This window comes from Hyla sarda, chromosome 3 (genome assembly GCF_029499605.1).
Source record: "Hyla sarda isolate aHylSar1 chromosome 3, aHylSar1.hap1, whole genome shotgun sequence".
Taxonomy (NCBI): domain Eukaryota; kingdom Metazoa; phylum Chordata; class Amphibia; order Anura; family Hylidae; genus Hyla; species Hyla sarda.
This window is the reverse complement of record NC_079191.1, coordinates 26,128,652-26,152,978: the sequence shown is the minus strand read 5'-3', so window position 1 is coordinate 26,152,978 and position 24,327 is coordinate 26,128,652. Positions and strand designations below refer to the sequence as shown.

The window sequence follows — 24,327 nt, the reverse complement described above, 5'->3', positions numbered from 1 at the left end:
GCTATGCCCCCTCAATGCAAGTCTATGGGAGGGGGCGTGGCGGACGCCACGCCCCCTCCCATAGACTTGCATTGATGGGGTAAGGCGTTATGTCACGAGGGGCGTGTCAGTGATGTCACGACACCTGCCACCCGCTACAAGCGTTTGGAACAAAATGTTCCAAACGCTGGGCCAGCGAAGTACCCCTTTAAAAAGTGTCACTGTCGTTTAAAAAACTTTTGAAGGTTGTGATATCTAGGTGCTATTAACCTGTACTATCCCTAGAACAAGCAAGGAGAAGTGCTCAGCTCTCCCCATCTCCTTCCTCACTGCATATTATGGCCTCCATAGACTTTCTATAGAATCTGTCTCTTCCACTGAGGAGAGAGAAGTACTTACATTAACTAAGTGCCTCTCCCATCTCATTCTAGGGTTTGGCGGGGGGGTCTCAGCACCCAGACCATTAAAAACCAAGGACACGTTTCTTATAATTTTTTTAATGACAGTTAAGTAACGCAGATGGCTTTTGCGCTTTTTGCTCAGTGCCAAACACACACAGAGCCCCCGCAAAAGCATAACATCACCTCTAGGTCTTTCTACAAATTTTGGATTAATTGGCCAACATTTGGAACATTTAGTATCCAGCATTTTCCCTTCTTACCTTTTTTCTTTTCCTCTGTTTTGCCTTAGCAGAGTCAGGTGTTTGCGAGCCGTTACCAAGAGACCCAGGCTGGTTCTTGCCCACATGTTGGGCACCAGTTGATGGGGGAGTTGGTGTGGCAGGAGGGGTGTTTTCTGGGGTGTCTGGGTTGCTCTTCAATGGTTGATTCTGGAAGAGTGTCTTTTACAGTAAAAAATGTAAGTTATTATCAAAAAGTATAATAGAAGTCCAGGCAAGTAGGAAGATGTTGTATGTGTCTCACCTCCGAGGGATTATGACTTTGTATGTACGTAGCAGACATGGCATGTGAGAATGGATCACTTGTTTTGGAAGACATATCTTGCTTCACAAGCAGAGCCAAATCCACTAACTGAAACCAAAGATGTTGAAAGTGTATTAGGTAACGGACCAATGGAAAACCTTAACCTATTTCTTGCTACTGGTAAATAATCTACTCATATTTACTTCATCTTCTCACTTCCTCTATCAGGATATAAGAATGCTCTCCATTGCTCATAAAGATTTGGGAAAATTAACTCTATAAAATTGCACCTTTGGATAAAAAGTTAAGAAACGCGTTTGCTAAGGCTATGTTTACGTCTGCATTGGAGCTCGGTTTGGAGGGCTTCATTGCACAATCTGTTTAATTAGTGGAGCCAAAGGAATTTAAAAAAAAAAGCTTCCAGAGCTGTAATTTTTGTTTGTCCAGTCAGATCCTGCTAAAAAAATATGGTTACCAGACAGAAACCAGATAAAACCTATTAGACAGACAATGAAGATGTGGGGCGGCACTGCTGAATGAATGTTCACCATCTATTGCCTGCTAACTGAAGAGGTGCCGGATTTTAGGAGCAGTCGCAATCCTAAAGCCAGTCTTTCGGTGCTCAGTGGCATTAGTACAAGATCCACGTAAGAAGCAAGTGAGAGGAACGAAGCTCACAGCACTCGATGAGCTGGCATAAAAGGTGCTTCTTTATTTCAAACCAAGGGATTCAAAGACATCGGGAGTGGAGACAAAGGGGACAGGTCAACAACCGTTTCACCGCTCCTGTGGCTTCTACTGGACCATGGTCCAGTAGAAGCCGCAGGAGCGGTGAAACGGTCGTTGACCTGTCCCCTTTGTCTCCACTCCCAATGTCTGTGAATCCCTTGGTTTGAAATAAAGAAGCACCTTTTATGCAAACCCTATTAGAGTCAATGGGATCCATTGGTATCCTTTGTGCAGTGGACATTCAGTTCCATTTTCTGTCCAGTAACTGGCACTCCAATGTGGATGTGAACAAGGCTTTATGAAGTTCCTTGATCACTTCAAGCTCTAATGTAAATTATTTTTACTTCTTTGCTTTAACTAATATAAATTACATGGCTAGCGAGCCAAACACATTTGTTGAATTTCGGTGGTTAGGCCAACAATCTGATGTGTATGGATTTCAAGATGCCAACCCTGGAATTTGAAGATACCAAATACTGATTGGCTTGAATAGGTTTCCAACAATGGTGTGTTCAACTTTTCCCAATGAACAAAACATAGATGCTAAGGTCAGAGGTAAGGCGATGCAGTAGATAGCCATTGGCCAAACAAGGAAGCACCCTTTAAACATCCCCTAAGCTAACAACAAAAATACCATAAAGTATTACAACAGATCAATCTATACAATGCATACATAAAAAAAGCACAAAAATATTCTAGATACCTGAGCCACAGTTTCATAGGCCAGATAAGCAAGTATTTCCATGGCCACAGCGTTGGGCTTAATCTCCATGCTGCTGCAGTCCAGCCAGTCTCGGAATTTGGAGGCCTTTTTAGCTGTTGGGTTACAGAAACATTTCTTAGTTAACACATTATCTTTTATGTTGTTATCACTCACAATGCATCAAATTATTTTTTATTACCAAGCAAAACATCACTACATGTAAGGTATCTTCTACTCTAAATTAACTATAAAGGGGTACTCCGCTGCTCAGTGTTTGGAACAAACTGTTCCGAACGCCGGAGCCGGGAGCTCGTGACGTCATAGCCCCGCCCCATTATGATGTCAAGCCACGCCCCCTCAATGCAAGTCTATGGGAGGGAGCGTGACAGCGGTCACGCCCCCTCCCATAGACTTGCATTGAGGAGGCGGGGTGTGGCATCACGAAGGGGCAGGGCTATGACGTCACAAGCTCCTGGCGCCGGCTCCAGCGTTCGGAACAGTTTGTTCCAAACGCTGAGCAGCGGAGTACCCCTTTAGATCTACAAGGACTTCCAATGTTATGAGGCTGCGTTCACACGTCAAGGTTTTTTAATTGCAAATAGCGAAAAACAAAGCAAGAAATGTTTTTGAAAAAGAAGAAGAGATCTCACTCTTTCCTTAACATGTGTCCTCAATTTACAATCGGTTTCTGGGTTTGCTTTCAATAATTGCAATTAAAAAACCTGAATGTGTGAACACAACCTAAAGGACATCAATGATGCCACTATGCCAAGGATAAACTATGCAAAAATGATATGAGTGTAACTGGAGATCTGTAATCCTGAATTTTTTCAGTAGCCTCTATCAAGTAAAATAAGGAAGAATTATCTAAAAATGTTAGACAACCAAATATGTAGATTCACTAGGTCACCTTAAAGAATTAAAGGAGACTGCAATGTGCAGTGAAAAAGCAAAAAACAGCATAAAACAACATTTACTACCTCTCTCCCAACAGGTGTGAAGTCGACCATTCATATTAATTGGGTGCTAACATTGGTGGTAAGTCTGGGTCACCTAATGTCGGCCCCAATAAACCAGCAGCAGTTCTATAGCTCAAAAACATGCAACGCCAATGTCTTATCTGAAATAATTCCTGACTAATGATTAATATCAAAATAAACTATAAAGTATATATATATATATATATATATATATATATATATATACACACACACAGTTAAATGTCTATTAAAATTGTACCATGTACCTCTGTAGTATACAGCAGCTCATAAGTACTGGAATAAGTACTTTAAATAGAAGTAATTTAAAAAATCTGTTTAAAGGGGTACTCCGGTGAAAAACTTTTTTTTTTTTTTTTTTTTAAATCAACTGGTGCCAGAAAGTTTAACAGATTTGTAAATTACTTCTATTAAACAATCTTAATCCTTTCTGTACTTATTAGCAGCGGAAATTCTTTTCTTTTTGAAACACAGAGCTCTCTGCTGACATCACGAGCACAGTGCTCTCTGCTAACATCTCTGTCCATTTTAGGAACTGTCCAGAGCAGCATATGTTTGCTATGGGGATTTTCTCCTATTTTGGACAGTTCCTAAAATGGACAGAGATGTCAGCAGAGAGCACTGTGCTTGTGATGTCAGCAGACAGTTCTGTGTTTCAAACGGAAAATAATTTCCACTGTAGTATTCAGCAGCTAATAAGTACAGGAAGGATTAAGATTTTTTAATAGAAGTAATTTACAAATCCCTTTAACTTTCTGGCACCAGTTGATTTACAATTTTTTTTTCCCAGTGGAGTAACCCTTTAATATTACAACTTAATATAAAAAAAACAGCAGTATTTTGGTATGTTAAATGGCTGCATTAAAGCTCAAAATCCTTCGAAGCCAAAGTAATAATACAACATATAAATAAACTGCACTAATTGCACTGAAATATTTTTGGTATATTATAAAAGTTACAAAAATACTAAAAAGGCCAATGGAAAGCCCATATATATAGTTATGTGAATAGAGTGTTAGATTTTTATTTTTTAGTTTCTTTATACTATATTTTTATTTTCAACTGAATTTTTTTTTTTTTAACCTGTCTCAATATTATTGTCTTTACAAATTATGAGATTTTTAAAAAAATATTTTTGGCTCTGGGAAATGAAGTCCAATCTTTAATAATAAATTTCCACAAAAAAAAACAAAAAAATAAAAATAAAAAATAAACTTATTTTCGCTTACTTCTCCATACTGATTTAATCTTTCGGACAAGTGGTCAACGAGGGCGGTTCCTTTGTCTTAGCGCACTACAATTACACTTGTTTCACATGGGATAGTGGCTAGTGTGTGGTGGAGTGGACATGTAACGTAGACCACAGCTGCCATCAGTCCCTGGCGTTTACTCAAAACTCCTGTTGTATCTTTAGATGGTACAAAAAAAAAAAAAAACGCAGGTAACTCCAATTTTCTACACGGAGGCCGAAGGTCCCAACGCAGTCGCTACATTTTACAGTATGTTACAAGTCAAGCGTACATCTCGTTGAGGACACACGTGAAACCAGATACAGCTGTTATTCCTGTGCCTTCTGCCATTCCACAGCTCAGCAGTTTTCATTCTTTTATTTTTTTTTTACGTCTTTTTTTTTATTTTTTTATTTACATTTATACGGAGCCTTGATTATAATTTTTAGGTTTAAAAATGGCTTTATCGCAAACCTCTCATTTACTGGAATCACTGTGATCTCAAGTACCAGTCACTTAATGTTTTGCAGATGCAACCGGCTAAGATTCAGCTGAACTCCGGGGGTTGGATCCAATTTAGAATTAAACCGTTTTTTGTTGTTTTTTTTATTTTTTTTTTATTATTTTCAAAAACAAATAGAAAAAAAAGAAAAGAAAAAAAAACATGTACCGTATTTTTCGCCGTATAAGACGCACTTTTTCTTCCCCAAAACTGGGGGGAAAAAAGTCGGTGTGTCTTAAACGGCGAATACACCCCTATCGCGGCGGTCCCTGCGGCCATTAACGGCCGGGACCCGCTGCTAATACAGGACATCACCGATCGCGGTGATGCCCTGTATTAACCCTTCAGACGCGGCGATCAAAGCTGACTGCCGCATCTGAAGGGAAAGTGACACTAACCCGGCTGTTCAGTCGGGCTGTTCGGGACCGCCGCGATTTCACCGCGCCGGTCCCGAACAGCCGGGTTAGTGCTTACAGGACACCGGGAGGGACCTTACCTGGTATGGCCGGCGCTCTCCTTCCTCGTCATCACGTCGTCGCGTACGTGCGTCGGCGTGCGTAACGACGTGATGGCGGCGACGGAAAGCGAGGATACCCGGCCGGCAGCAGAGACGTTCCAGAGCGACGGGGACAGCGATGGAGCGACATCCAGGACAGCGGTGACGGGTCCGGAGCGGTGGGGACACGTGAGTATTACCTCCTATGCAGTGGTCTTCAATCTGCGGACCACCAGATGTTGCAAAACTACAACTCCCAGCATGCCCGGACAGCCAACGGCTGTCCGGGCATGCTGGGAGTTGTAGTTTTGCAACATCTGGAGGTCCGCAGGTTGAAGACCACTATTGGGTTCAAAATCTTTATTTTTTTTAGATTTTGCCCCTAAAAATTGGGTGCGTCTTATACGCCGGTGCGTCCTATAGGGCGAAAAATACGGTCTATTATTTTTCCATTGAATCAGTATCTTTAAACGGTTTTGAAGCTGGTAAAAGGCTCCATTGTTTTCGTCATGTGACCACATTTAATGTGTTCCTTTCTTTACTACTGTTGCTGTGACCTTTTCATGCTCTTAGTCACTTCGCCATGGTTCGGTCAGTCCTTACTCATTTGAAACCCATTACAATCCTGCCCACAATGTATTTCTAGGAACCTACCAGTAAGTGTGTGGGAAGCAGTTCATGCCGTCATCATGTTATTAGCTAAAGCTGTAAATTGGGGGTCTATTCAGGGCACTTATTTAAAGAACAGTTGTGACAATATCTAATTCACTTGATTCCATAATGACGGGTTATTTATAGCGCTGCGTACATTCAGATAAGAGCGTAGAAAGCACGCCGTAAACACGACTTGTTTTCCACTAAAGTGCTGAGTAATAAGCAGACACAGCTTTTGTAATTTCTGTAAAGGTCATCTCAGAACAATAAAATATTTAAATAAATCCCTTTTTCTTGCGCAAATCACAGTACATAAAATTGAGTCAAATTTAGATAAGAAACATGAGCATTAGCATAGATAAATGTATAAAATTGTAATTATATTTTTTATATTATTATTATTATTATTATTGTTATGCACATTATTTTTACACATTTCTATTTACAGAATCCTAATTTATAACTGATGGAAATTAAAATAAGAAAAAAACGGTTCGGCGAGGCGCTCAGTGTTCGGTCGATAAAGAAGGACTCGAGTGGCACAGGACAATAAAAACTTTATTGGTGTAGCAGGGACAACGCATTTTGGCATCCACTGATGCCTTCCTCAGGTCCACTTACAGTTCCCATTTGAAGTACTTGCTATGCGCTGGCTTGCTGGAGAGGAGTCCGGTTGTGTATCTGCCCTGTTGTGTATCTGTGCTGTTATCTGTAAATTTCATTGGTACTTTTTTGGCAGCGATGGGAGCATTTCCATTTTTTTCAGAGATGTGATGTGATGACAAAAAAAACTTTAAAAAAAATTATAGCTTTTTTTTATGAGGGTATTTAAAACATTTATTTTTCATTTTTTCTATAGGAACTTGCATAAGCAATCATTCGGTTGCTTATACAGTTTAATGCAATGCATATGTATTGCTATAATATGTTAAATAAGAAAAAATCCCAAAAGCCTATGATGGGCCTCAGACTGCCATTAAAACTGATCGGCTCCCCACAACTGCATCGGACATCACAGTGACCCCTATCTAAGTGCCAATGTCAGCAATGAAAATCGCATCTAAAGGGTTAAATAACAGCCATCCAATGCTGGCTGTCAGCTGAAAGCAGCAGACAGCCAACAGGTAAGGACAAATCTCTGCATGAGAGCCCTCTCCATACCTTAAAGGGTTTATCCACCATAATGATCTGTGTTTGTCTTGGGGCTAATTGTGATTACCATAACACTGTGGCTAGCTTCTTGTGAACTGGGTATTTCCTGTTGGAGTTCGTTGTCTCAAACTACAAATCTCATAGTTCCTTGTTTGTAAGTGTGAAGTCACTTTCCTCCCTCTCACACACCAACCACCCCACCCATTGAAATATAAATGAGCTGCATTCCATTCAAAAGACCAGTGTTTTCTAACCAGGGTGTCTCCAGCTGTTGCAAAAAATACAATTAGTTGCAGAATGATCTCTCTCCCACCCAGCGGTCGCTCCACCCATTGAAGCAGGAAAGGCTCCCTTTGCACACCTGACTAGTGATGTCATATCTTGGCCACACTGAGTATTTTGTTTTTTATTAGGCAATGTTAAAAACAAACAAAAAATGTAATAGTTTTCATGTTTTCCAGAGCAGCAGAATCACACTAAAAGCAATGCAAAGCTGCTGAAAGCGGAATTCATGTGGGATCTCTTTGTGGAAATTTTGCAGTATGAACAAGACCTTATTGTTTATAACCATATAACAAAAAGTCCTGGTCATATGATGGAAACACAGCTCTGAAAACTGTACTGTAACGAGCCATATACCTATGTGTCCATCACATGACCATACGTAAATGTGCCAGAAATTGTGCTAAAAATGCCTTACATCGCTTGCACCACATGTATTATAGGTTTTAGGTACTTTTGTGTCGTGCTTGACAAAGGAACATGTCTTAGCAAAAGGGGGGGGGGGAGAGATAGTTTAGCAGGAAAGGTGGTGTGACGGGCACAAGCCTACATGCACCAACATTGTGGTGTAACATCCATAACACATAGTAAAGTAAAAATATTGAAAGTAATGACTAGTTGGCGACTCACCGCTTCTTCTCAGTCTTCTTTATTGTAGAAAATAGATAAAATACACGGTGGGGAGGGACACAATAGGGGGGTATGTAGAAGGCGATAGCAGCCATTGTTTCGCACGGATTATGTGCTTCGTCTGGCCCTCGAGAGCCAGACGAAGCACGTAACCCGTGCGGAACAATGGCTGCTATCGCCTTCTACATACCCCCCCCCCCCTATCGCAGAATTCCGCGAGTAAAAGTCCTCACAGTGAACATTACCATCAGTGTGAATGGGTCTTCCGCAAGACCCGTTCACACTGCGGAATTTCAGCAAAAAATTTGGCTCATTTTTAGACTGTCTAGTTCAAGTTTGCACTGTCCAAGAATTAGACAGTGTTCGTAAATCTGGGCCAATAAGACAACAAAAAGCAAATGCAAATGAAATGAATGCATACATTTCCGGAACTGTGAAGTTCTAATAAGTCTGTTACTTACAGAAGCTTAGCTGACGACTTTCACAAAATTCTGCATACTGTGCAGAGTCCATATTGCGGGTTTGTTTATCAGCTCTCTAAAGAAAAAAAATATATATATATTGATTACAATGTGCAAGTTGCCTCTATTTTTGAGATACATAAAAAAGAAACTCTGACAATATGCAAAAGAATGTCTCTGACCATTCCATTCTGAAAGAATTAAACTTTGCAGTAATTTGAGGGGTTGTAGTTTTTTTTCCCGTTTGTTTATTTATTTATTATAAGTAATAAGGTTTATCAACAGTGATACAAGTCACATGACTGAAAAAAAAAGGAGGGATTACTGGTGATGGCAGGTCAATCGGAGAAGAGTTCAACTTGTCCATGTGCACGTAGGGGGTTTCCAGTTAATTTGTCCAACTCCTGAAATGATGCTACCCTGCCCTACTACCTCGGCCCAGTTCCAGAATCGTATTGGGATAAGTGGCCCCTGTGTCTGGTTACTAGGCTATACCAACACTAAGGCTGCATTCACATCTCGTTTTTGCAATACGTGTCCCGTATCCCGTTTCTGTACATAAAACGTATGTCTCCAAACCTGACCGAAACGTATGCAACCGTATATGCCTCCTGACATTTTTAAACCGTATACGGTTTGAAAACTAATGCCTTTTAATACGTTTTCCTTGAAAAAAAAGGATACGGTTTTATGTTTGTCAACATTTTAAATAAAGTTCTTTTTTTATTGAATTTCCCCCAAAAATGTAAAAATAAATAAATAAATAATGAAAAACAGTATTGTGCAAACCGGATGTAACCGTACACACATACGGTCCAATACGGTTACCGTAGAACTCCACTTTAAAATAACCGTATACAGGTTGGATACGGTTTTTGGCCGGGACACAAAACCGTAGTAGACTACGGTTTGGTGCACCATTAAAAACTGTATAAACCCGTAAATGATGCAAAACGTACACAACCTGATGCTACGGTTGGCATACGGTTTACAATGAAATGTCTATATATACGGTTTGATACGTTTTTTTCAATGAAACCGGATACGGCAACCGTATTGCAAAAACGAGATGTCAATGCAGCCTAAGAATGGTAACCACTAGATAATCAATTTAAGGGGCACCTCAAGATGACATTAGGTCGAGCCAGCCTATTTATATGGAATTATCCTGCTATGCTTTGCCTGATGTTTGAAGTAGATTGATTTCTTCACTCATGTTAATTTTGTTGCTGACTACATTGTTTGAATCTGATCACTGTTTGCTTCCTGACCATGTTCCTGTTAGTTTTTTCTTTGTTTTCTGTTTTGTACTTTTAGGACTACTCCTGGTTCTGATTCATGCTTTCATTTATGACTAAACTCTTACCATCTCGTCCTCAGGCTTTTCACTTTCTGAATGCTCTCGCCTAGCGATGACATTCTGGGGACCACAACTTTGGTTTCGGCAGCAGTCGACACCTTGAGTTAAAAGGGGTACTCCGCTGCTCAGCGTTTGGAACAAACTGTTCCGAACGCTGAAGCGGGGAGCTCGAGACTTCATAGCCCCGCCCCCTCATGATGTCACACCCAGCCCCCTCAATGCAAGTCTATGGGAGGGGGCGTGACAGTAGTCACGCCCCCTCCCATAGACTTGCATTGAGGGGGCGGGGTGTGATATCATGAGCGGCCGGGACTATGTCATCAGGAGCTCCCGGCGCTGGCTACAGTTTGTTCCAAACGCTGAGCAGCGGAAGTATCCCTTTAAGGAAAATCAGGGTTCTAAGACTAGCAGCGCCAAATGGATTGCAGCTTAGACAATCAACATCTTAGTATGTGACCATAACAAGTACTATAAATAGCTGTTATTTCTTATAAAACCTCTGCCCACTAATGATGTGATGCCTTTGCTGATATTGTCCCAATCTACACAGCAAAGCTGACAAGTGAATTGCAGACAAACAGGAAGTGTCTGTTTCTTTTCTGTGCTTTAAGACCTGTGCAAAACTAGGATATTACAGCATTTTTAAATGGATAATAATTAACCAAAAAAATAATAAGTTATAATAAAAACATGATTTAAATTTAAATATATAAATATGTCATTTCTGATTATACATTACCTTTCACTTCCCTTCCCTTTATACAACCATAAAAAAAAAATTGGAGGAAATATGAAAGAAAAAAAAATGAAAAAAAGGTTACATGGAACTAAACCAAACATAAGAAAAAAATGTCTTGAATATGATTTATTTTGCATCTCCTCGGCTGGCCTAGATTTTTTTAATTCAGGATATAGTTCTGTTTTTTATGTGGGTTTGATTTGGAAAGAGATCAGATGCCAGATTATTCAGAAATAAGCTGTAACATCTTCTGACAAATATTCCTATCCAAATGTCCCATGGTATTACATGCTTTTCCTCAAGGAGAGGCAGCAATATTTTATCTTTGTCCAAACTTTGGAAATGTGTTAAAAGTCTCGTCTATTCAATTGGAATGGTAACAGATAATTGGTTTGTGCCCAAAGCTGAGAAAGAAATTCATTACAAGGCTATCGTATCACCAAGAAACCTCCATCTGGGTGAGCACAGTTCTTGGAACACGTCTGCAAATGTATCCAAAGTCTAAGCCATCCCGTCAAGGAGTTTCTCTGTCAAACTGGAGCTTAATCAGATATGTCACCAACCAGAAAGCCTACGGTAACTTTATCAGAACAGTCCTCAGCGACCTACATTAGGATTTGTCGGCCGGGGTTTATATAATTATCCCTGTTCTGGATTATAGACGAAATCTTCAGTCTACATACTAAGAGTGAGTATTGCAATGTTATAGACCATAAAATAAACCTTCTGTATGGCAACTGGACTATCTTAGGATAAGATTAGAGAGAGAATCAAAGAAATCTCACATCCTTTTTGCCCTGAGGTAAGGGCTACACAGCGCTTTTCAGTCAGTCACACAAGTCGTTTACAGGAAAACTGTCAGTTTTCTCCCCCCCCCCCCCGCACTAACCAGCGGTACTGGCTGGTAGTGCCGGGGACGCTGATCAGTTTGATCCTTACCGTGCCCGGGTCCGCCGTGCCGTTCGGCCTAAATCTTCTATTATCTGTATATTCAAATGAGGTCTAACTGGCACTCTGACGTCAGTGCCAGGCCGCAGCGCCGCCCAGCTCATCAATATTCCTCCCCTCCCTCCGCCTCTCCCTCTTCTCCCCACTCTGTAATGAAGAGAGAAGGGAGGAATATTGAAGAACTGGGCGGCGCTGCGGCCAGGCACTGATGTCAGGGTGCCAGTTAGACCTCATTTGAATATACCGATAATAGAAGATTAAGGCTGAACGGCGCGGTGGATCCGGGCACGGTAAGGATCAAACTGATCAGCGTAACGCTGGTTAGTGCAGGGGAAGAAAGCTGACAGTTTTCCTTTAATCAAAATATTTGTTCTATTTGTCAGTGACTTGTGTTTATGCAACTTTTCTAGAGCTGCTGTAAAAAAAATTTAAACAAAAAATAAAATAAAAACAAATGACACATTGTAAAGAAGTAGGTCACATGTGACATACATTGAGGTTAATGCTGTAAAAATTGCATGTGATTTGTGACCTGCAACCAAAAATGCATCAATTTTGGGTTATGTAGCAATGCAGCCACACTGACAATCCGTGACCTGCCTTAGTGAGTGATTGAGCGTTTGCTATGGGGATGAAACGGGGAGCAGCGGGGGATCGGGATAGGTGAGCTTCTTTTTTATTTTTAGTGTACCCAATTTTTTTGTGCCGGAATATTCCTATAAAAAGAAATAGTCAGCTCCTTTAGGCTATACAAACTTTCCTAGCACCTTTTAGCTGTCGGATATAATGTTTGGATGCTGTGCCTATAAGTCTTCAGCAAGGGGGCATTTTCGAAATACTAAACTTTAATCCCTGTTCCTGTGCCTGGTGAGCAGGCATGGGGGTGGAGTACCAGCCGCAGGTAGACACGCTGCTTCCTCCCTACTGTTAACCATTCAGGCACCCTGGGTGCCGGAAACATCATGTAATGTGGAAAGATAAAAGTGAGTTCCTCTGAATAAGCCGCTGGTCCCCAGGTATTATAATGAGGTAATACCTGGATCCGGGATCAAAACGTGTTGCAAATAAATACCTCATTATAATACCTGGGGACCAGCGCCTTATTCAGAGGAACTCACTTTTATCTTTCCACATTGTATCCTACTGGATAGACTGACTAAGTTCCTCGTGGCAGCGGTCCGGCTATCTTTCTCTCCAAACGCTACTGTATTTGCTGTGCTCTGAGCGCAATACCCAAGGGTAAGGACCCATCTTTGTCTCGTCTGATTCACCCCCAAACGGTCCTCTCTAGGGGCGCACCCCTTGTTGCTTTTCCTTCCTTTTCATATTATTAGGGAACATCATGTAATCATGCCACTGCAGCTGTGCATGTGAGGAAGCTGCGCATGTGCAGCGAAGCACGTAGCATTCTAGTCAATAAACCCTTTTGTTCATTCACCTGTCTGATCGATCAGCGCCGTTGAGCTGGTTTATCCTGAAGCCAAATCTCCACTGGGCACAGTGTAACTATGTTGTGCCTGGCAGAGTTTTTCACAGCATCAGAGAGCCAACTGGTATTACAAATTAAGCATTGAATAAGCCTATAGGCTCAGATTCATCAAACAACCAATCACAGCTCAGCTAACGCGCTCTGGTAAAGTGAAAGCTGAGCTGTGATTGGTTGCTGAGGGAAAATCTCTCCCCTTTTTCTCTCTCACAGTTTGATAAATCTGGGCTATAGAGTTTTCTCAACAGAATAACTATTCTGCAGATTTCTGTGCAAAAATTTTTTTTTGTAGATATGGATGAAATGTTGAAAATCCCATCTATATTTACAGAAATGTAAATTGTTGCTGATCTGCAGTTTGGGATGTGCGCCACTAGAAACCAGGGTGACTAACAACATGTTTTAAACCACACTGCACTAGTGGATTTTGTATGCTATTTAACATTAATATACAGGTGCATAAAACATCCCTGGTTATTGGCAGATGTCTGCCGCTGTTAAATTGCACACAGAGATATTGGAAGACAAAATGGCTTTTCCCAAGCTTTCCAAAGATTTAACCTTTTTTGGGAGTAGCAACAGGTTTTGAGTCTGGCAAATGAAGACACAATGAGCCTCTGATGTCTGATCATGGACTCTTTGCTACCCTCATATCCACCATGGTGCCTTCCAATCTTACCTTCACCAGTCCCACTAGTGCTATGCTTGCACAAAGCTTCCAACTCTACCACCTCTGCAACACAAGGTTGACTGTCCTTACACAACTCTTCCTTGTGGCTAGGGCTGGGCGGTATGACCAAATGTGTGTATTACGGTATTTTTGTAACTTTCGGCGGTTCCACGGTATATAACGGTATTTCCTCCTCCTCCAGGTCCGCAGGTTGAAGACCACAGGTATAGAGTGTCAACGCCGGTGGCCGCAACAGACAGGAGGATGGGGATGGGGACAGCGCTAGGCTGATAATTAATTGGGGGGGGGAACAGCGATCGCGGGCAACATATGATTAGTTCCCCGATGTGGGGACAGCGCAGCGCTGGGCTAATTCATTCATTCCCGAGGGGGAGGGGCCCAACCGGTATTACGTTATGGGTTAAAATTCATATCGTGCAGCACAAAAATGTCGGTACTCGGTATGAACCGTTACACCGCCTAGCCCTACTTGTGGCTAATACTATCCTTCTGCTTATCATTGGGGGGGGGGGGGGAGGAGCAAAGACAGCACAGATGAAGGAACAGACCATCTAGCAAGGCCACTTCCCCTTCGCCATATAAAGTTAAAGGAATCCACTGATACCTGGCTCAATTTCATATAATCGGACCCTTCCTTCACCTCATAATAAGCAAACCAGTCCAATGCCCATATTATCCTCCAAAACCACAAAATCCCTGGCATAAATGGACAACTATTGTTGAAGCTTCGACTACCACCAGGCACCTAGCTGCTGCTGCTACCTGAACTAGACCTGGGCAAATAGGTGATGCCCACAATGATGCTACTTCCACCAACATGCCTGCTGGTAGAGGACACGACAGGGGTGCTCTTACCTCTACCCCATCCAACCATTCCTTTCCCACTTGTTTTTTTATTCAAAAAGATTTTTTGTTCTGGGGTAATTTGCCACTCACCAACTAGTTAAGTGGCCAAGAAACTTCCTGTCAAATGTAACTCTCACTTCTAGAAATGCAGCTAGAAATGCTCTGTTTTTGTGAAAACCCAGAAAATACAGGTACTATGGCGAATAAGGCCAAGTCAGATTTTACTCTCACAGATAGAAATGCTGTTTTTTATTAAACCCAAATAAAAATGCTCTGTTTTTGTTACAACCCAAAGAATACAGGTATAGTGGTGTAAAAGGCTTAGCCAAATTTTACTCTCACTACTAGAAATTCCTTATTTCTTACTTTTAACCCTAGCTAGAAATGCGCTATATTTGTTTATATCTATTAAATACAGGTAATGTGGCATAACAGGCCAAGTAAACTTTTACACTCAATGCTACAAGTGTTTTTTTTTTTGTTAAAATGTTTTTTCTTAAATCAACTGGTGCCAGAAAGTTGCCAGGTGCCAGACTGGTGCCAGATTTGTATATTACTTCTATTAAAAAATCTTAATTGGGCACTCTCATTAAATCTCATTTTTGCTATTGCACTTATGGTAAATATACAAATCTTTCTAATGTACTTTGTTTGAAAAAAAAATGAAGTTTTCTATGTTTCATTTGTGTTTAAAAAAGCTGCCACTAGGTGTCGCCCTTCTTGTCCAGAGCACATTTCTCCTCCCACTCCCCCTTTCTTGCACAGACTTTGGACTCCTGCTGGCCTGGCAGAAATCCACAAGCAGGAAATGCTGAGGGTGTGTGTGCAGCCTTATCCAATCAGAGCTCATCTCACACACTGAACTGCTCTGGGCTGTGTGTAGCAGAGTGAGGGATGAAGTTATCCCCTGTACGGCTTCAGATTATGTCACGCCTGCTGGGGAACGCCCCTTCCCAGTCTGTCAATCTGATTGAAACAGAGCAGAAAATACAGAGCAATATCAAGGTAGAAAACCAAAAAATAATAAAAAATAAAGGCAGGGGTGATTTATCATGATGGGGGCAGTGAACTGGGAGGATTATAATATTTAACATGTTAACCCTTCCAGTACTTATCAGCTGCTATATGCTCCACGGGAAATTCTTTTCTTTTTAAATTTATTTTCTGTCTGACCGCAGTTGCTCTCTGCTGACACATCTGTCTGTCTCAGGAACAGTCCAGAGCAGGATAGGTTTGCTATGGGCATTTGCTCCTACTCTTGACAGTTCCCCAGACAGACAGAGGTGTCAGCAGAGAGCACTGTGGTCAGACAGAAAATAAATTTAAAAAAGAAAATAACTTTCTCTGGAGCATACAGCAGCTGATTTTTTAATAGAAGTAATTTACAAATCTGTTTAACTTTCTGGCACCAGTTGATTTAAAAAAATAGTTTTTCACCGGAGTACCCCTTTAAATCCTTTGTAGTGCAGAAACTGGACAAAGTAATACAGGTTACCACATCATGTGATCTTACCACTAGAGGTCATGGGATTCATCTAAGTGTTCTAATTTCCTCATCGCATGCTGAAATGGCAACAAAACACTTTGGCCCTCATTTACTTAGAAAATCGGGTTGTAAGTCTATCTTGTTTTCTTACCCGACTGCTTTTTTCCCCTGGTATTTATTATTATGTCGCATCCTGTTTGTCGCACGTGGTTTTTGTTGGTTTTGGTTTCCAACTCCTCTGAGTTGTCGGGAAAAAATCCACAACAATTCAACAAATTCGGGTTGGAAACCTTTATAAATACGTGGGAAAGCTCAGAAATGTCGGCTTACGACCCTTTTTCGGGTTTGGGAGAATCCACATGGGGTCCGTCGGGAAAAATGTTGCATCGTGTCGCAGACTGGCGCACGATGTCTGCGACATGTCGCAGACAAAGATGCGCCAAAAAAACCCGACAAAACAAGTTGGGTTTATAATAGTAAACGAGGGCCTTTGTGTTCCCCATCCCTTGTACTACAATAGTGCCATTACCAGGCTCACATGAAGCGAGTCAGGCAAAGTTCTAATGTTCGATCAACCTCATTTTAGTCAAAGTTCTGAGTAAGGCCAAGTTCTACAGGTTTGGCTTGTTCATCTCTACCTTGGATGCGAGAAGACCACTATACTCAATGCTGCATGTTTACCCGTGGAGCGAAAGGTATAGGTTTACTCCACTATGTTTTACTTCAGGGCAGCAGTGCTGAAAGTTCATCTTAAAATCTGTATGAGATCTGTATGGTCTCTGAAAAAGGACTTTTTGAGGAACATTTTATAAAGCCATAAACAATAAGAAAAGAATAAGTGGCACCGATACATTGCGGACGCAGTTCCACGAGATGGACGGTGTGTTACTAGGTCAGGTAGCCAGTTAATCCAGCCACAGAGGTGCTAGGACAGGTAAGATAGCAATCAATAATATATACAAGGAAGAAAAAAACAGACGTCCTGCACTCACCGCTCAAACTCTGATCAGTCGGCTCCCATCTCTGGCTGCTCCTCCGGTACGGTGATCAAGGTAGCGTGGGGCGCTCAGAGGCAACTGCCGGCGGCAGTCGCCTCTGAGCGCCCCACGCTACCTTGATCACCGTACCGGAGGAGCAGCTCGAGATGGGAGCAGACTGATCAGAGTTTGATCGGTGAGTGCCGGACGCCTTTTCTTTTCTTTGTTGTATATTTTTATAAAGCAACATTGCATTATCAATAGAGAGCAGACCTTCTTATCTGAAAGTCATCCTTAGAAAAAAATCCCATCTGACCTTTAACTACTGCACGTTTCAATGGGTTACAGTGTAATGAGCTGGACTTGCAGCTCCTGAGACATTCTCTTACATACAGTAACAAACATGGAAGACCTAATACTTTTAAAGAGCTCCAGAACATCGCGAGTCCCATGGCGGCTCTCCTCAGTGCGGGGAAGAAATCACATCTAAGTGCCCTTAAAAAAATCTATTTATTTTTGTTCTAGTCCGATGGGCACTTAGCTACCCAGGAGCTGAAACAAACTTAGAAAAACAACATTAAGGTAAAAAAAAATTGGATCCTAGAGTAATTTAAACCTGAATTAGGTTAAAACAAACTGGAAATAGTAAAATATTCAATGCCAGAAGTGAATGCTTGCAATCTCTGTAGGAACAGAGGAAGAAAGCTAAAATTTCCTGTAGTATAATTGTTCACTGTTTGGCAGCAGAGACACAGGAAGACACGTAGACGTTTAGCACATAACATACATGTAACCACCTTCATCAGCAGCGGTCTACCCACCTTTGGCTCTCCGGCTGTTATGAAACTAGCACTCTAAATTTTCCTGACAAAGACAACCTATCAAGACCTGCAGGAGTGGTACAGAAGCTTTACAACTCGTCTACAGGATACTCTGGGAACATCCTTCTAAAAGAACAGTGTGTATTTATCAGCAGAAGAGAAGGTATTAAAGGGGTGTTCCAGGATTTTTTTTTATTTGACTATGCTACAGGGGCTGTAACGTTAGTGTAGTTCATAATATAGTGTCTGTACTTGTGTGTGACAGTTTTCTCACAATTCTTATGTGATTTTCACCCCAATATTTATTTTAACAGCATACAAAATGACTGTTGTCTCGGATTTTTCCCAGCTTGCAATGCGGCCGAGACCTGACTCACTAGTCAGCTGATGACAGGGAGCCTGTCTGCTTCAATGGCTGGAGTGATCACTTGGTGGGAGAAAGATCAATCTGCAACTAATGCAATAGCTGTAGGCACCCTGATTGAAAACCACAGGTCTATTGAACGGATGCAGCTCCTTTATGTTTCAATGTGTGGGGTGGCTGATGTGTGGGAGGGAGGAAAATGGAATTGTGGGATGTGTAGTCAAAAGCAGAAAAGTCAAACAGGAAACACAAGATCACAAAAAGCTAGTCCCAGTGTTATGGTAATCTCATGACATAGCCATTTAGCCCCAAGACAAGCGCAGATCCTTCCTAAGCATGTCCATTACTGTCTGCCAGGTATGTATTAAAATCACCTTATGGTGGAGAACCCCTTTAAATATCACAATAAAGACAATTTCGATATGGTTTCTGATCTTTTTGACTGTGGTCAGTTCCTGTGGGAAGTGGTGTAGAAAGGCGCAGTACTGTTGCATACATCCTTGTCCACCAAAAGGTTACTGCTGTTCTTTTCCATCTTAACCCACTGGAACTAACCAGACTACTGTTGTAATTGAGGTCTGGTACAAGCAAAACATTGGCAGGATTGTCTTTCTGTGGTATGCAATAGCTTCTTCTCTACTGATAAATACACAGATGCAGTAATGGCTACCTTGAGTGTGTTAACCCAACACAAATGTTTTGTGAGATCTACATGCACCAGGGATCAACAAAAGGCAAGTAATTGGGGAGTAATGTTAAACTTTATTTAGGTAAGTTAGGTTTGTTTAAAGTGTACGGATAACTTATTTTAACTTAAGCAGTGGAGTACAATATCTTAATTTACAGGGATCCAGATGAAGCTGGCTTCATCTGTAGAAGTAAGTCACGTGTCCTTCCTAATCTATGTTTGATGGACTTTACTGTTGTGTACCAAAGTGCTGACCATAACAGACTTCCAGTATTATTTCTACAACAATGACACAGAAAGGGAGACATGCCAGTAAAAGGGATGGAAACTCGAACTGGTTGTTTGGGTATGTACATAGGCACGGTGCCCATATTAGGACATCATCAGGCATCAGACAAACCTCCATCACACCTCAGACAAACCTCCCTCAGCCATCAGACAACCCTCTGTAACACCTCAGACAAACCTCCCTCAGCCCTAAGCCAAACCTCCGTCATTCCTCAGACATCAGTTGAACAGCCGTTGATGTAAAGTTTTCCACAATTAATAGAAAACGGAGAGCGCATGCGCAGCACTCCGCTGATAGCATAGGGCTAAAGTAGGCAGCATTAGGAGTAGTGCTAGCGTAGCCCTGAACATGCACAGTTGTCCGTACCACTCAGAGTGCATGCTCTGCTTTCCTCCGCTACGCAGTTAGAGTAGGGAGGCTGGAAAACTTTAACGGCTATCCGGCTGACATCTGAGGCTGAGAGCTGAGGGAGGTTTGTCTGAGGTGTGACCGAGGTTTGTCTAAGGCATGACGGAGGTTTGGCTGAGAGCTGAGGGAGGTTTGTCTGAGGTGTGATGGGGGTTTGTCTGAGGTATGACCGAGGTTTGTCTGAGGCATGACAAAGGTTTGGCTGAGAGCTGAGGGAGGTTTGTCTGAGGTGTGACCGAGGTTTGTCTGAGGCATGACGGAGGTTTGGCTGAGAGCTGAGGGAGGTTTGTCTGAGGTATGACTGAGGTTTGGCTGAGAGCTGAGGGAGGTTTGTCTGAGGTGTGACGGAGGTTTGTCTGAGGTGTGACGGAGGTTTGTCTGAGGTGTGACGGAGGTTTGTCTGAGGTGTGACGGAGGTTTGTCTGAGGTATGACCGAGGTTTGTCTGAGGTATGACCGAGGTTTGTCGGAGGTTTAGTTGAGAGCTGAGGGAGGTTTGTCGGAGGTTTGATGATGTCCTAATATGGACACTGTATATAGGTATACAGCCATGCCTTCAAATGTTCACAAGGCTCTGACACTGACATTGAATAGGCCACCACTGCCACTGGTAGACCTAAAGCTGTACCATCAAGTTCAAGACTGGTATATTGTCAGGCACTTAAGGGTGTAACTACATGTAAACTGGGGATTCCAAATCCCCAATCCCAATCCAACGTATTAAGAAGTACACATAGCACAAATTTATATAGAAAAAGTCACTTTACTATTCACAAAGACGTATAACCCAAGTGCATATCGAGAGTCCCTACTGTGTAGGCATGAATCCGTTTTCCTATTCACTCCATTAGGAGCCTTTGTTTTTTTAGCCTATTTCACAGTCGATTCACTGCGGAGCAAACACAGCTTATACCTAAAGCTGTGCCACTACAGGCAGAATAATGGTGGAATTGAAAGAGCTGTCAAAACTGCAAGCAAGGAGGTCAAGTGTCTAATAATCGGTAATAAGTCTATATATATTTTTTTTTATCACATTCTTGTTCAACTTGATGTTCTGACCATTGGGTGCTGGATTCATGGAATATCACTAAATTCTCATGGGCATATGTGTGCAAAAATGTAGTACAGACAAATTAAAGGGGTATTGCAGGAAAAAAATTTTTTTATATATCAACTGGCTCCAGAAAGTTAAACAGATTTGTAAATGACTTCTATTAAAAAATCTTAATCCTTTCAGTACTTATAAGCTTCTGAAGTTAAGGTTGTTCTTTTCTGTCTAAGTGCTTTCTGATGACACGCGTCTCGGGAAACGCCCAGTTTAGAAGAGGTTTGCTATGGGGATTTGCTTCTAAACTGGGCGTTTCCCGAGACACGTGTCATCAGAGAACAACCTTAACTTCAGAAGCTCAAAAGTACTGAAAGGATTAAGATTTTTTAATAGAAGTCATTTACAAATCTGTTTAACTTTCTGGATAACCCCTTTAAATCATCATATAATGTCACTTATACACCTTATGAGATAACACCATCTTGGAGGTCTAAAGAGGTGCCCCTTTAAACATCTATAAGAAGACCTTCCATGTTTAGATATTTTCACTGACAACTCCTGGTTCACCAAAATACTTTAATTGTAAAGCATGTATTCCAAATTGTAACAGTACGTCAGACCCTAACAAAAGCAGTGGCATCAACAAGTACCCAAGTCCTCTTCCTCTGGTCAAGCAGCTGTGGTACCATATAGAACCTCCATTGGTTACTTCCCAGCCTTTTAGTCCATACTTGATACCACTATCTTAATTGGAAGAAAATATTGAGGGTTCACCAGTAAATATGGAACACAACTGATGTTGGCAACTAACAAAATTCTTTCAGGTAAACGATGGTCCAACACTTCTAAAGAAAACAACACTTAGAGAATGAATAAAGTAGTGGCAGTCACGTCTTGGTATCAAATGTCCATCTCATTTTATATGGAACCAAACTGGCTACAGGTCGTATACAAGGGAGCGGACAGACAGGACAATAGGCATTTCACAGCCTTCTGCTGCTACAACTGGTCTTAAGGTAACGCAGGTAACGCCCTTAAGGACAGAATAATTTTGATTTACAATTAGAATTGAATGCTAACTATGGAATTAACACAGGCTGCAAGTTGGTCACATGTTTAATAGACCAATCTTATTAAATCTGTAATGCAGAAAAAGATGGACAGATGAATGAGACATGTGACATTATGAGTGGACGCAAAAAGATGTTAGGGTCTTTTTATACCCCATTTATAGGAACCTACTGGAGTCCAGGGACACCGTGGCCTTTACAGTAGAGTAAGTAAGAGCTTTTAACATCCTTTCAAGAAGCACTAAAATCATTCGAAAAGAAGTTAAAAGGAGCTTTGACTTTCTTTTTTGTAATTTAATGATTTTAGTATCTTGTTATGAACACCCACTTATGTATTTTTGATCTGCAAGTCCGACCAAAATTGCATTCCTTAATGTTTCTCAGAATGAAGGTCTATGATGTGAAGAAGCTAAGAACTGCTATCTTCCTTTATCACCTCTACAGCTTACGGTACCCGACCACAAAGGAAAACTTGGCATAGAGAAGGCCCATGTGATTGCCGGGCATGCTTACAGAAACATACAAAGGCTAAGAAATGGACTGGCGACCTTGCTGATTTACTCACAACAAAAGGACAAGGAAAATACTTTGGGGAAAAACAAAGCAGTAAACAAGTGGTTGGTTGAGAAAAAAATATATAAAAAAAATCCCAAAACACGAGGGAGGCTTCAGCCAATATGAAACCCACAGACTAAACAGCACTAACTATAATCAGAGCCCCAGCCACTATTGTGTGACTGTCGGAGAAGTGTCTGAGATGGTCTCCTGGTTTATTGATTGTTCCTTAAAATCGAAAGAAAATTAGCATAGAAAAAAAGGACTCTGAGACTTATATAAAGGGCTCTTCACTTTGAACAAACCATATTTGTTATATGGGTCTTATAACAATAAGCTGATCAGAAACAATAAATAAATAAATAGTCCCGATACTGGAACCTCAAGCAATCAGATGTAATCTATGGGGAAACCTGGCAATACAGTGGGGCAAGAAAAGTATTTAGTCAGCCACCAATTGTGCAAGTTCTCCCACTTCAAAAGATGAGAGAGGCTTGTAATTCTCATCAAAGGTATAACCTCAACTATGAGAGACATAATGAGAAAAAAAATCCATAAAATCACATTGTCTGATTTTTAAAGAATTTATTTGCAAATTATGGTGGAAAATAAGTATTTGGTCAATAACAAATGTTCATCTCAACAATTTGTTATATACCCTTTGTTGTCAATGACAGAGGGCAAATGTTTTCTGTAAGTCTTCACATACTGTTGCTGGTATTTTTGCCCATTCCTCAATGCAGATCTCCTCTAGAGCAGTGATGTTTTGGGGCTGTCGCTGGGCAACACAGACTTTCAACTTCCTCCAAAGGTTTTCTATGGGGTTGAGATCCGGAGACTGGCGATGCCACTCCAGGAAGTTGAAATGCTTCTTATGAAGCCACTCCTTTGTTGTCCGGGCGGTGTGTTTGGGATCATTGTCATACTGAAAGACCCGGCCGGCCACGTTTCATCTTCAATGCCCTTGCTGATGGAAGGAGGTTTTCACTCAAATACTCACGATACATGGCCCCATTAATTCTTTACTGAAATCTTGCTTGTTTGTAGGTGACTAAATACTTATTTTCCACCATGATTTGCAAAAAAATTCTTAAAAAATCAGACAATGTGATTTTTTGGTCTTTGTTTTTTTTTCATTATGTCTCTCATAGTGGAGGTATACCTATGATGAAAATTACAGCCTCTCATCCTTAAAAGTGGGAGAACTTGCACAATTGGTGGCTGACTACTTTTTTGCCCCACAGTAAGTGCTATCATTTTTTGCACCACCACAGGGGAATGTATGTATGTAGGTCCACCATAGAGAGAGATGCTTTGACTGCTTCCTAGGGTTATAAAGAAAGTATCTCCTCTTTAAATTCAGAATATCTTAATAAAATATATGACATTACATTGTTTACACTAGACAAGCTATGTAGAGAAAGGAACAATGGAGTAGGAAACGATAGCAAGAAGATGAGGGCCCAAGTCCTTCCAAGCAGGTTACTGGAAAAGGACAACGCGAAAAGGAATAATTACAACACAAGGAATTACTTATTTACACAAAATATATTAATTGTACTCCAGTGGAAAACAATTTTCTTAACCACTTAGGGACCCAGGGTGTACAGGCGCCCTGGCACTTAAGGACCCAGGGCGTACCTGTACGCCCGTGGGAATTTCGGTCCCCGCCGCTGGCCGGGCGGGGACCGGACCGGGATGCCTGCTAAAATCATTCAGCAGACACCCTGTGCAAACCCCTGTGGGAATCCTGTGACCCCCCCCCCCCCATGTTGGCCATCACCGCAAATCGGTCTGTGGCGATTCCGGGTCAT

The 24,327-nt window shown here is 41.5% G+C and overlaps 1 protein-coding gene and 1 long non-coding RNA gene across 15 annotated transcripts in view; one reads left to right on the top strand and one right to left on the bottom strand.

Moving 5' to 3' along the window:
• The window catches only part of SUPT3H (SPT3 homolog, SAGA and STAGA complex component), a 565,704-nt gene that overhangs the window by 121,870 nt on the left and 419,507 nt on the right, over positions 1-24,327 (bottom strand). For all 13 annotated transcript variants that reach the window (XM_056563929.1, XM_056563931.1, XM_056563927.1 and 10 more), the window contains 4 exons: positions 8,739-8,814; positions 2,335-2,447; positions 903-1,010; positions 641-820 (listed from right to left, as the gene is read on the bottom strand). In XM_056563929.1, coding sequence (XP_056419904.1) covers positions 641-820; positions 903-1,010; positions 2,335-2,447; positions 8,739-8,814 — 477 coding nt within the window. The remainder of the gene's footprint in view (positions 1-640; positions 821-902; positions 1,011-2,334; positions 2,448-8,738; positions 8,815-24,327) is intronic.
• On the top strand, positions 19,594-22,878 carry LOC130361209 (uncharacterized). Of its 2 annotated transcripts, none has more exons than XR_008890907.1 (3): positions 19,594-19,905; positions 22,039-22,164; positions 22,343-22,878. It is a non-coding gene; the product is annotated as an uncharacterized LOC130361209 (long non-coding RNA). The 2 variants fall into 2 exon arrangements; XR_008890906.1 differs by lacking the exon at positions 19,594-19,905 and adding an exon at positions 21,376-21,913.